Source organism: Phyllopteryx taeniolatus, chromosome 16 (assembly GCF_024500385.1).
Source record: "Phyllopteryx taeniolatus isolate TA_2022b chromosome 16, UOR_Ptae_1.2, whole genome shotgun sequence".
In the NCBI taxonomy this organism is placed as follows: domain Eukaryota; kingdom Metazoa; phylum Chordata; class Actinopteri; order Syngnathiformes; family Syngnathidae; genus Phyllopteryx; species Phyllopteryx taeniolatus.
The window spans coordinates 8,612,077-8,625,954 of NC_084517.1; the positions used below are offsets into that span (position 1 = coordinate 8,612,077).

Below are 13,878 nucleotides of genomic sequence, written 5' to 3' on the forward strand. Positions count from 1 at the left end.
TTCATAAACCAATGGGCGACTGCTGCCATGCAAGTCATTGCCAGGCCCACTGGGAGGAAATTAGGGTTCAGTGTCTTGCCCAAGGACACTTCGACATGCGGACAGTTGTAGCAGGGATTCCAACCTGTTCTACCTACTGAGCCAAAGCCACACTAAAATAATCCCATTGGTATCGCAAGAGCGGCACGGTGGACGACTGGTTAGAGCATCTGCCTCACAGTTCTGAGGACCGGAGTTCAATCCCCGGCCCCGCCTGTGTGGAGTTTGCATGTTCTCCCCGTGCCTGCGTGGGTTTCCTCCCACATCCCAAAAACATGCATGGTAGGTTAATTGACAACTCTAAATTGCCCGTAGGTATGAATGTGAGTGCGGATGGTTGTTTGTTTGTATGTGCCCTGCGATTGGCTGGCAACCAGTTCAGGGTGTACCCCGCCTCCTGCCCGATGATAGCTGGGATAGGCTCCAGCACACCCGCGACCCTAGTGAGGAGAAGCAGCTAAGAAAATGGATGGATGGATGGGTATCGCAAGACAAGTCCAGATCTGTGTGACAGACCACCAAGGACTCCACGAAAAGAGGTTTGATGACGATCTGATATTCCATCCATCCATTTTCTGAGCCGCTTCTCCTCACTAGGGTCGCGGGCATGCTGGAGCCTATCCCAGCTGTCATCGGGCAGGAGGCGGGGTACACCCTGAACTGGTTGCCAGCCAATCACAGGGCACATACAGACAACCATGCACACTCACAGTCACACCTACAGGCAATTTAGAGTCTCCAATTAATGCATGTTTTTGGGATGTGGGAGGAAACCGGAGTGCCCGGAGAAAACCCACGCAGGCACGGGAAGAACATGCAAACTGTTGTCTGTTTGTATGTGCCCTGTGATTGGCTGGCAACCAGTTCAGGGTGTACCCCGCCTCCTGCCCGATGACAGCTGGGATAGGCTCCAGCATGCCCGCGACCCTAGTGAGGAGAAGCGGCTCAGAAAATGGATGGATGGATGGATACCCCTGACTGAAAAAATCTGTAAAAAAAAATAAAATCTATGAGATATCGCAACACCGGTCCAGTTCTGGGGGACACTGCACAACCCCAGGTCTCCAACAAAAGAGGTCCCACACAAATCGGATGTGGCATTTCAAAATAAAAGTCCCCTCAACCTTGCACAGTTCACTGTCACTGATTTAAAATATTCATTAAAAAAAATCTATCAGATATTGCAATAGCAGTCCATTTCTGGGGGACAGTAAACCTCCCCAGGTCTCCAACAAAAGAGGTTCCACCCAAATCTGATGTGGAATTTCAAAATAAAAGTCCCCTGAAATTGGTATAGTTCACTGTCATTACCACGGATTTAAGAAATTCATTAAAAACAAAGCTATGAGATGTCGCAACACCAGTCGAGTTCTGGGGGACACTACACCATCCCAGGTCTCCAACAAAAGTGGTCCCACCCAAATCTGATGTGGTATTTCAAAATAAAAGTCCCCTCAACCCTGGATATTTCACTGTCACTACCACTGATTTAAAATATTAATTAAAAAAAAAATCGAAATTTGTCGGAATGCAGTACTCGAGTCGTACTAACAGTAAATACTGTATTTGTATAAAAACACAAAATCAGACAAACACATGGAAAATAGCACAACGGATACTTTTTGTGATGCTTGACGACACATTCTGCGATTATTCAAACTGTCGACGCGCTTTCCGATAACATAATTCGACACGCCCATGTCAAAATACAATATGTGTGTGTAACAAAAAAGAGTTGGATAATAATAATGTCAGAGACCTGTCTCCCCCGGTTGACCTGGGAATGCCTCAAGATCCCCCAGGAAGAGTTGGACATAGTGGCTGGGGAGAGAACAGTCTAGATTTCCTCACTGCCCACCTGATCAGTCTGGATAAGTGGAAGAAGATTGACAGATGGATGTATTTTTTTCAAGGTTTTTCAGTTTTTCAAATTGCCCAAGTCTGCCTTATGGGAGGGAAGTTTTGATTTCAAATCTCAACCGCCACTCCAGCTTCCTTCCACATTCGAAAAATATCCATGTAAGGTTGTCTATGTGCCGAGCGATTGACTGGCGAACAGTCCAGGGTGTACCGCTATATAGTTGGGACAGGCTCCCAGACAACTGTCAATGATAGATGCACCAGTGACTTTTGTCAGTTCATCTGTAATTTTTAAATATTCAAATGTATTTCTTTCTGGATAAAACCTGCCATCTAAAATAGATAGCTGATTTTTTAATATCTCCAGCATACAACATTTTTAGGGGTGAGCAATTAGAGGAAAAACTTGCTCTTGGTAGTTTGTTTCATTATTTAATTGCACTGTGCATTTAAACTTAAAACAGCTTGACAAAGAAATATTAAAGAAGTAAAAAAACAAACAAACAAACAAACAAAAAACCTCATTTACAGCCAATATCAATATTAACATGAAAAGAAGGGAAATTGGAGAAATGTTCCTACATATAAGTTAACAGTGTTTGCTACTTTGATAGAGGCATTATCTGTAATTCATCATAAGATGTCACAAATAAGGGTTCATACTAAGCAATATAATTATCTATGTTGCAAACGTTGTTTTAGAAACAATATTCCATGTTTCCTTCAATAGTATGAATGTAAGTAACCATAGAAATTGTGCAAATGTTTGCATTACCACCACTTAATTACATCAAGTAAAATCCCCTGGCCTTCATCCACTCGTTATCAGTTAAAAACCCAGTAAAGCAATAACAGGATACACAAGAACTAAATACGGGTTGCAATCTTCCATACCAAATGTGCCCTTGATACATAAAACCAAAATGTCCATCTGTTCCTGATGACAGAGGGACTTTCTGAGCGTTGAGAGTGTGGCGGGCTGAATTGCAGCTCAGGATTCAGAGTGGTTGGCTTCCTGGGAAGACTGTCGCACTGAAGGCAGTCGCTCGGCCGCTTTTGCTCTTTGTGCCAAGAACCTATCAAATTCTTCAGAAAGGGACAACCACTATTAGACAAAACACACACACACACACACATACAATCTGCTACATGGAAATAAATGAAATACAAAAGATGAAATGAATAGGCAACTGCATCCATGTCAATCTAATTGCAATTACAGTGGGACATTGACTTACAAGTTAAATTCGTTCTGTGACTAAGCTCAAAACTCAATTTACTCATGTATGAAATCAGTCTTCCCCATTGAAATTAAATGAAATCCCATTAATCTGTTGTAGCCTGCCAAAAAGAACCACCATTTTTTGTGTTTTATTAAAGACAAAATAGAACTATTGTACAAACCCCAATTCCAATGAAGTTGGGACGTTGTGTAAAACAAATTTACATTTTGCACAACATCCCAATGTCACTGGAATTGTATAAAAACATAATAAAAGAGAATGTAAAAAAAAAAAAGTGTAATTATTGAATGTACGTATATTCATGTGTTGGATGTGTAACTTTAAGGGGCGACATCAGGAGCTGGACTCAGTTTGCGTGTCAGCATCTGGGTACGAGTTGGTGGCCAACAGCAGCTCCTTGCGAGTGTTCTCATTTTGTGCCTTTGCGTGTGACTGTTTATCCCGTTCAGTAAACGGCTGGAAGTGAATTGCCAACTGTGGCTCTACTTGCTCACATGAAAGGGCATTACGGTACCTTAGTTGCTCCATTACTTTTCCATTTCATTCGAGCGGCAGTGTATCTGAACTCACTCAAATGCTGGCTTACAACACAAATAAAATCTCGTGAACTCAAAAACTTGTAAGTCAAGGTGAAAAGTGTGTCAAAACATTGCATTGGTGAAAAACAGCCAAATCCAAGTCCAAAGTGGCGATGTAATCAGCATAATCAAACACGCCACACGTTCTTCATAATACAAGTCAACTACTGGTGGGTAAAATTGGTTCGTTACGGAAAAACAAGTCAGGTGCAAAGTTCCTCACCTTCACTTGTGACACCATCAGAGTCCTCAAAGTCATCATACTGTGTAGCAAACAGAATTTTTTTTTTTTCATAAACAATGCAATGTTACAAATATTCTGCCCTGGATGAGGGAAAAAAGGGAAGTTCACAACTTATAGATAATGTATTATTAACAGGGAAGAGCATTATAATCAATGATCATTTGTATAGTCTGGTTGACAATGTGGAATTGATTGTTGACCTTGTGTTGAATCAATTAAGACAATTTGGAGTGCACTATTTGGCTGCAACCAGCATATGCGCTGTTGATTCAGTCTCAACTAGTTTTTTTTATCTAAATAAGACATCAGCGATGGGAAGTTGAGCTCAATCCAAACTGACCTCTGGTTTAGAAACATATCTGCGTAGCTTTAACCTGCTCAATATGACAGTGGCGTCAAATACACTAGTTGTGAATGTTCAGTGTAAGATTAAAAAAAACAAAAACTGAAATGAATAGTTGAATTGATAATAAATTTCCCCAATAGTTGACCTTGGAAATTTAGTCCAATACCCGTCAAGAAGAACAGGGATCAATAAATGTGTGAATATGATCATGATAATTTTTCTTTGTGAATTTTAAGAGGGTGCTGAATCCAGTGAGAGATACGAAGGCTAAAATCAGTACATGAAAATAACAAGGTAATCGATATCTATCCATCCATCCATTTTCTATACCACTTATCCTCATTGGGGTTGCTGAAGCTACACCAGCTGAATTTGGGGGAGAGTTGGGGTATACACTTAATGGGTCACTATCCAATCGCGGGGCACATATAAATAAACATTAATTCACACTCAGATTCACATCAATGGACAATTTAGAGTCTTCAATGAATATAACATACATGTTTTTGGAATGTGGGAGGAAGCCGGAGACAAGCATGGGCAGAAAGAAAATTCCACACAGAAAGACCGGATTCAAACCCCCAAGCTCAGAAGTGTGAGGCGGATGTGCTGACCACTAGTACAATGTCCTGAATCCAAAATCTAACTTCTGAAAATACTCTGTGTATATGTGCATTGATATGTATATTTTCATTTTAATCTATATTTACAATATTACTAATCCTACTGCTCACCTCATCATCCAGCTCAAGCCATTTCTCAATATCATCCATTACATTGGACTGCTTGACGGGAATCTAAGAAAGAAAGAAAAAAAATATATCAAAAAAATGACAGCGGCTAAAAAAAACAACTACAAAATTACGACCTCAACATGACACAAAGAACAAAAAATGATAAGTAAGAGGAATATCAGGACAGAGCAAAGCAAAACTTCCCATGCTCATTGGGCACCCATGTCAATTCAAATCATAATCGAAGTCTTGGACACTTTGAATAGCATGCAAACCAAACATTACATTATATGGGGGCTGAAAAAGTAAACCAATGACCAAAGCAAAAGTGACCTAAAACCTCATGACCACAACAACAACAACTACTCCTACAACAACACCAGCAAAATAAATGAATAAAGGTGTGGAGGGGGTAATCAGGCACATTTTGGACATGGACCCACCATTCCCCTTTTAATCATCCAGTCTAACTTTGGTGAGGAGCTGCGGGAGGAGGCTGGGCTGTAATCCTTCGTTGCACAGATAGAGAATTATTTCAGAATAGGATCAAGTGATTTCCATCTATTTCTTGACACTAATGATGAAATTACTAGAGGCAAAACAACACAGCAAGACACATTCACCCACATCAAAACAAAAAAACAAACTGGCATATTATATAATACAGGGTGTTGCAGAATTCATTTCATAATCTAATAATATAGCAGTTTTCCACTTAATCAAATTTAAAGATGTGCAACCCTAATCACATTTAATGTTAAATTTAAGTTTAATGTTAGTCTCTTTCATTTTTGTTAGGGTGAAGAATGACTGACTAGCAATTAAAAGGCATTTTGTGTGTTAGAATATGCTCAGGCACAGTGAAACAAGAGTGTGCATCGTGCATTTCAAGGAATGCAAAAGGAAACGTGTTGCGTCACACGCAGTGCGCATATTGAACATTTGTGAAACCTTTATGAAATCAGTAATAAAATCTACATCCGTTTGAATATGTTGTTGGAATTTTCATTGTTTTCTTTTTCAATGTCAAGGCTATTTAATTTTGTTTGAGATGTACTTACTCAGATATTCATATTTCAAATGATGTCAATTTTTTGGAAGACCCCGTATTTCTTCCCTAACATCTCATTTCCTGTATCCACTACCTGCACCGCGCAGCCAATAGAATTCACATAAATTACTGGTAATACCACATCCAAAACCTTGACAATGATTTACTCATTGAGTTCTATTTTAAAGTCAGAAAACTAGTCACTTGAGAGCTACATAAGCAATTCATGCACATAACAAGACGTGAAAACACTTGAGGCACACAACTACTTTGCTTACCGCGTTGGAGTTTTGCATGGAGTTGTCCTGAGCTTGTGCAAGGCCATCCAGCCCAAAGTCTGTATACTCACTGAAACCAAATTCACTTTGCTGAACTGCAAATTAGGCTAATTGTATATTTAAACACCCATAACAAAATCTCAAAACATTATTATTTGTATGTTATTTTCTATACCTTCCTCTTTGAATTGAGATATTTCCTTTCTGTAAAAGTGCATCCACGTCATCTCCTTCCCTTGTATCTGTTAGAATGACGGCAAAAATGTTTTGTGAGGTGAAGAAAGAGTACATTTCAGTTGTGATGAATCTGTGGAATGCAAAAACAACCCCAAATAGCCCTCAGAATAGCCCTACCCAAAAAGTGTTACACATACAGTAATTGCATAAAATTTGAATAAATGCAAGAAAAATCAGCTTATCCTGATGACAGTCACTAAATAGAAAAGCAATGTTATCCACAATTAGTTTAGGTCAACATACAGTCCATAGTTACATAAATCCTATTTATAAACACAACAAATACGTTTTATTTTTTTATTTTTTTTTAATAAGTCAGCGTAAAGAACTTACTGAGCCCTGCCATCTGACTGGACAAACTGTCCTCTTTTGATTGGCTCAGCGAACCTCCATTGGTGACTGATGCAGCTGCAGATTGGCTCATATCGAGGTCTGTTAGGTTTACATATGTATGGCTCTGCAAATTCCAAAAAGGTGAGATGTGAACCGTGAAAACTACCATTAAAAAAACCAAACAAACAAGCAAACAAAAAAAACAAAAACATGCGTGTCTACGGGCAAGGTTATCTACCTGTTGTGTTGTGTTTGGACCATTTTTTAATTGTCTTTCAAACCTAAAAACAGCAACAACAAAAAAATGATGGGAGCAACAAACAGCAGTACGAAAGTATAGATACACGACTGAAGACAACCACAAAGTATCCCATCAGACATTGTTCTCGTGTTTAGGATAAATATAACAAAGCATATTTACTGTTATTAAACGGTACTTAATGTACTTTTGTTATCTGCCTATTTCTGAAATGGTGTCCATGACTGAGCCACGATATGGTTAAATTAGCTAGTGGCGGCTTTGCGTAAGGTAAGCAGAGCTGCACTGAGTTTTGTTGAATGTCCGAGTAGCCTTGGATAAGTGTCAGCGCCTTCTGAGAAGCATCATTCGATTGCACGGTGAAGCTGTTGACGCGGTGGGGGAGCGAGTAACCAGGGTTATTAAGTGCTTTTTTTGGCATTATGGGCGCTTACGTATTTTCAACACTTCGGGCTCTGCGTCCCCCTACCCCAAAATTTAAATGGGCAAATTCGCAAAAGCCGAATTGCGAATATGCATTGGTTCCCTGTAGATTGCCATTGGTCCATGCTGATCTCAACTACTGTTATAAACACACACATACCACTATTCTCCTTAATACAAGTGCATGATCAAAACCATTTTGAAGCTTGTTAATTTAAGCCAAAAGGAGTAATGTTGCCACAAGGTTGTATAGTGATAAAAAATTTGGTTTACCTTTGATAACGCGAGAAGGTGGTGTTCATCTCGTCATTGGTTGCTAGTAACTCTTCAATCAGCTTCTCCTCACTAAGCCTGGGGACAATCTTCACTATCCTGTTCTGCATTTCCTTACATACTGTGTATAACTGCTAATGACACAACCAAAAAAAGAATGTGTGGGTGGGTAGGGGGGATGGTTTGTGGCGGTACAGATGTAGCACATGCATAAAGTGTGAGATCAGTTAAGGGCAACGTGAAAGGGAGGCAAATATTTTCGTGCAGCATGAAACAATACTGCCTTTAAGAATATTTAAAAAAAAAACAACAACAACAAAAAAAAAACAGAACGAAAAAAACAATGTAATTTTTGTACCTCCAGCAACTCCTTGGCAGCTTGTTTTACCGTGATGGGATCCAGCTGACTCATCATATCAGACATCATTGTGAGGTTGGTCCGCACCACTCCCAGCTCTGCCTTTAGTGCTCCCACCTGGAGTATTAATAGCTAATAGTTCATTTAACAGTAATAAAAATAATGACAAATTCTTACAAGCACCTACTCTCAACTCTTTTTTTGAGTATTCTACTGAGTTCCTTTCTAGTTACTACTACTTTGTGGGCAGAATTTTGATACAAATTCTGAATTGGATATCACTAGACTGTGCATATTTACCTAATGCCGTGGTCAGATAGCCTCTATTTATATTTTACAACTGCTAAAAAGTAGCCGGGTGAGAAGGGTGTGAGAAAGTGTGCCAGCATGAATGGAAATACGGAGAATGGTACCTTGACTTACGAGTTTAGCTTGTTGTAACTCGATTTACTCGTGTATCAAATCAATCTTCCCCATTGTGAGTTCCTGCATTGTAAAAGCACCATGAAGGCACCTGGCTTGCTTTTCTGGAAGCGTGTGACGTATGTTATTATGCCTTCCCTGAGTGTGCGTTAAGCTTTTTATTGACACCCTAGTTGGAGCTTACTGTAAAATTAAACCCACAAAAATAATTACACGTATATTTAAATATGACACATAGTGTGCGTTTTAGAAACCTCGCCAGCTTTATGCTAACACTAAATGGAAAACCCTATTGACGGGTTAGCAAAAATGAGCATTAAACGTTACGGGAGGGGGCATATATTCAAGGGCATATATTATTTCTAATCTGTGAAAAATTTGTTACATTAAAGTTCAACCGTGACTTTCTTCTTCTACTCTTTTTATTTTAATGTACAACCCCAATTCCAATGAAGTTGGGACATTGTGTTAAACAAATAAAAACCGAATACAATTATTTGCAAATCACATTCAACCTATATTTAATTGAATACACTAAAAAGACAAGATATTTAATGTTCAAACTGATAAACTTTATTGTTTTTAGCAAATAATCATTAACTTAGAATTTTATGGCTGCAACGCGTTCCAAAAAAGCTGGGACAGGGTCATGTTTACCACTGTGTTACCTCACCTTTTCTTTTAACAACATTCAATAAACGTTTGGGAACTGAGCACACTAATTGTTGAAGCTTTGTAGGTGGAATTCTTTCCCATTCTTGCTTGATGTACAGCTTCAGCTGTTCACCAGTCTGGGGTCTCTGTTGTTGTATTTTACGCTTCATAATGCGCCACACATTTTCAATGGGAGACAGGTCAGTCGAGTCTAGTACCCGCACTCTTTTACTACGAAGCCACGCTGTTGTAACATGCAGAATGTGGTTTGGCATTGTCTTGCTGAATTAAGCAGGGGCGTCCATGAAAAAGACGTTGCTTGGATGGCAGCATATGTTTCTTCAAAACCTGTATGTACCTTTCAGCATTAATGGTGCCTTCACAGATATGTAAGTTACCCATTGGCACTAACACAGCCCCATACCATCACAGATGCTGGTTGAGGAACATTGTCCTTAAACTGTTCGACTATTTTCTCACGCACTTGTTCACAAAGAGGTGAACCTCGCCCCATCCTTTGTTGTGAATGACTGAGCAATTCAGGGAAGCTCCTTTTATACCCAATCAAGGCACCCACCTGTTCCCAATTAGCCTGTTCACCTGTGGGATGTTCCAAACAGGTGTTTGATGAGCATTCCTCAACTTTCTCGGTCTTTTTTGCCACGTGCCACCTTTTTTGGAACGTCTTGCAGCCATAAAATTCTCAGTTAATGATTATTTGCTAAAAACAATAAAAATATCAGTTTGAATATTCAATATATTGTCTTTGTGGTGTACTCAATTAAATATATTCACCTCTTTGTGAACAAGTGCGTGAGAAAATAGTCGAACAGTTTAAGGACAATGTTCCTCAACCAGCATCTGTGATGGTATGGGGCTGTGTTAGTGCCAATGGCATGGGTAACTTACATATCTGTGAAGGCACCATTAATGCTGAAAGGTACATACAGGTTTTGGAGAAACATATGCTGCCATCCAAGCAACGTCTTTTTCATGGACGCCCCTGCTTATTTCAGCAAGACAATGCCAAACCACATTCTGCATGTTACAACAGCGTGGCTTCGTAGCAAAAGAGTGCGGGTACTAGACTCGACTGACCTGTCTCCCATTGAAAATGTGTGGCGCATTATGAAGCGTAAAATACAACAACAGAGACCCCAGACTGGTGAACAGCTGAAGCTGTACATCAAGCAAGAATGGGAAAGAATTCCACCTACAAAGCTTCAACAATTAGTGTGCTCAGTTCCCAAACGTTTATTGAATGTTGTTAAAAGAAAAGGTGAGGTAACAGTGGTAAACATGACCCTGTCCCAGCTTTTTTGGAACGCGTTGCAGCCATAAAATTCTAAGTTAATGATTATTTGCTAAAAACAATAAAAATATCAGTTTGAATATTCAATATATTGTCTTTGTAGTGTACTCAATTAAATATAGGTTGAACATGATTTGCAAATCATTGTATTCGGTTTTTATTTATGTTTAACATGACGTCCCAACATCATTGGAATTAGGGTTGTAATTGTGTATTTCCATGCATGTACCACACAGCCCCTAAAAGGCCAAGGCGCACATAGCAGGAACAGCAGGTACTTATTTTTTGTTAGTTTATATTTTATTTTACTCAAACTTGTTTACTTTCTTGTTGTTCTTTTAAGTTATATTTAATGTAGACTTTTCATAGTTGAAAAAATAGAGTTTTGAAATCAATGAATAATCGTGTCAGCCCCCCAAAAAAGAAAAAAAGGTTTTGTTACGCGTTTGTAACTAAAGAAAAAGGGCACTGTATTATATAAAAAATAACAAAACAGAATAAATGGGAATGAAAAGAAATGAACTGGTTCATAAAGTGTAATTACTTTATGTTGGAAAAAGACGGAAGTCACCACAACAACTATAATTTGTGCCTTTAAAGGGCGTGGCCTAGTGAGTGACATCAGGAACATGTCCGGTTGGTCTGCTTGTGTGCGTCTGGATTCGAGATTTGGCCTACTATAGCTGCTTGCTAGTGTTATCATTTTTTATTTACGTGCTTGACTGTTTGTCCTGTTCAATAACAGCTGAAAGTGCAACGGCGACTGTGGCTCACCCTTTATTTCCCCCCCACATCCCTCAAGTGGTGGTGTTTCTGAAGCTGGATTGTAAGTGGAATTTTGGCTTGCAGCACGAAGACATTAAATAAATACAAATAAATAAATAAATAAAGTGATGGCTTACAGCTCGAAAAACCCGTAAATTGGGGCAGTGGTAAGTCAAGGTACCATGGAAAAGTGAATAAAGAGGAGTAAAATATCACTCTCAAGTGCAGCAAAATCCATCACCTGGTTGGGAGTGAAGGCATCACTTCCATCTAGAGTCTGTTTTAGCTCAAGGGTCTGGGGTGGGATTAGGGGAGGTTTGGAGGACAGCAGCGCAGCGGGGAGAGTAGCAACCGCAGGCCCGTTCCGAGACGAGGTCGGCTAAGCGAGGCACAGAAAAGACCCGGAAAGAAAGGTTGACCAAAGACGAAAAGGTAGGGTTAAGCGTTCTAGAGTCAGGCGTGATAAAGTGTTTGTACCCTTTTGGGGGCTTGGACTGATGGATAGCCATCCAATTCCGTCATAGGAAATTCAAGCCCTTTCCTGCGCAGGTCTTCATAGACTGACACCACACCTGTCAGGTCGGGCGAGCTACGGAATGCGTCAGCCCACGCCTTGAAAAGACAACAAAATACCACAAGATTTCACGGAATGTGACCACAGAGATGCCAATCCAGATTAAAAATAGCTTTTTGTTTCCATGTAGCTCTGCCCAACCTGTATGATCCCTAGCACTCTGTCGTGTACGATCAGAGGAGGGTTGTTCCTCGGGATGATTGAACGGACCAGAACCCCCTCGATAAAATCCCTTGTGGTCACTAGGATGTGAAACCTGTAGCCGCAGTTCTTCACACAGGTTTCAAGCACCTGGAATCAGAGAACTTGTGTCTCATATCTAATTACACATGAACAGAGCATCAATAACAGGGTGGAGGTGTGTAGATACACTCACGGTGAGAGCCAGCATGACCTCCTTGAAGTTCTTGTTCCCCACAATCCTTTTCTTTATGGCTCTGACTGCGTCTTTGGGTCTGTAATTAGAGAATATTGACATTTCAGATACATGCAACCCTGAGTGGGTTGCTTATAACACACACACGTACAAGCACACACACAAACACACCCTTCTTCAGAGCTGTTGATCATATCACAGATCTCCATGTTTAGTGACCAGTCTTCTGATGGCAGGCTAGAGCTGGTTGCAATCTCTGTGAGAGAAGAACACACAGACACTTACATTATAAATGTGTGGTTTTTTTTTTTTTAAATATATGTAATTGAAATTAAATGAATGAAAGACTAGCGTTATTAAAATAAACAGAACAATAACAATTTTACAGGCATTAAAATCTGTCAACAGCAGCAGCATCAATAGTGAACAGATGTGCCCCGTGTTTGTTTATTTTATCAACAGGAAAGAGGGCAAAGAAATGTATACTCATTTTATCTAAGGAATTTTGAAAATACTGGGAACCAGTTACCTCAGTGGGTCTAAGAACTTTTGTTTACACCATCTAAAGAGTTTACAGAGGAGGAGCTGAAACCTTGTGGTAATGCGGTGTGAGCAAAATGTGTAACGGGCAATATTACATACAATAATAGATAGAATTTTAATAAAAACAAAAAACTAAACTAAAAACATCTAAAATAAGAGACAATTAAATCTAAAACCTTTCACCACTAGAATAATTCGTTTAGAAAGTAACTATTAATATAATGTAGCAATACATGATAAGAAAAAATCTTTTTGCTTGTCTTTAGGTTACTGAAAGTTCCCAGACCCAATAAATATTATTCGGATGTACAGTAAATGCAATTACATAATATAATAAATATATTTCTTAATAAGACCGCAATTTAAATTGTGAAGCAAGTGCATGAGAACTTGCATCTGATTTCGGTCACCAGGAAGTCGACCGCGCTTCAACCAATCAATTTGCAACATGACCCCGCCTCTTTCTAACCATTGGCTATCAGGCATGTCAATCAAGCATTACTTATTACTCCTCTGTCAGTCTCAATAAAGGCTTAATCATTATTGCAGGATTGGCATTTATACATCCTAACCCGTATGATTGGTAGATTTTGGATTTAAAAAGTAAAGTATAAGACCAAGCTTTGTGAATGAAGAATGACGAAGATGCCGGACTTTTGCATTTGCTCGTTTACATTGAAACCATGCATGAGTGGTTGGAAAACAAGCTCACCGATCCGCTGTCCCACTGGCGTGCTGAACGGGTTCCCCAGTAAAAACTCCATCGTGGAAGCAGTGAAGGCCCAGCAGAGCACCGACGAACCGGGCACCAGGCGGCCAAGCTCGCTGCTGCTGCTGCACCCCTCCTTCCTGCCTGCCTGCCTGCCTGCCTTCTCGCCGCACAAAGTGGCCCACTAGTTGAGCTGCGTCACGAATTAAAGGGATAGCGTCATCGAGTCATCATGCACACGCCTTGGTAAAAGTGCGCCACACTC

General features: G+C 39.9%; 1 protein-coding gene across 7 annotated transcripts; it reads right to left on the minus strand.

The window, feature by feature from the left end:
* Nucleotides 1-2,309: 2,309 nt before the first annotated feature.
* tom1 (target of myb1 membrane trafficking protein) lies at nt 2,310-13,805 on the minus strand. Of its 7 annotated transcripts, none has more exons than XM_061749603.1 (16): nt 13,617-13,805; nt 12,533-12,617; nt 12,362-12,440; nt 12,127-12,276; nt 11,889-12,023; nt 11,653-11,790; nt 8,258-8,374; nt 7,900-8,030; nt 7,183-7,225; nt 6,945-7,068; nt 6,550-6,616; nt 6,375-6,444; nt 5,489-5,554; nt 5,046-5,108; nt 3,945-3,984; nt 2,310-2,985 (listed from the first exon to the last, which is right to left on the minus strand). In XM_061749603.1, the coding sequence occupies exons 1-16, from the start codon at nt 13,666-13,668 to the stop codon at nt 2,891-2,893; spliced, it is 1,455 nt and encodes a 484-aa protein (XP_061605587.1). In that variant the 5' UTR covers nt 13,669-13,805; the 3' UTR covers nt 2,310-2,890. The 7 variants fall into 7 exon arrangements, with proteins under 7 accessions (XP_061605587.1, XP_061605586.1, XP_061605591.1 ...); XM_061749602.1 differs by having other exon boundaries at nt 7,900-8,033; XM_061749607.1 differs by lacking the exon at nt 11,653-11,790.
* Between the last annotated feature and the right edge of the window lie 73 nt (nt 13,806-13,878).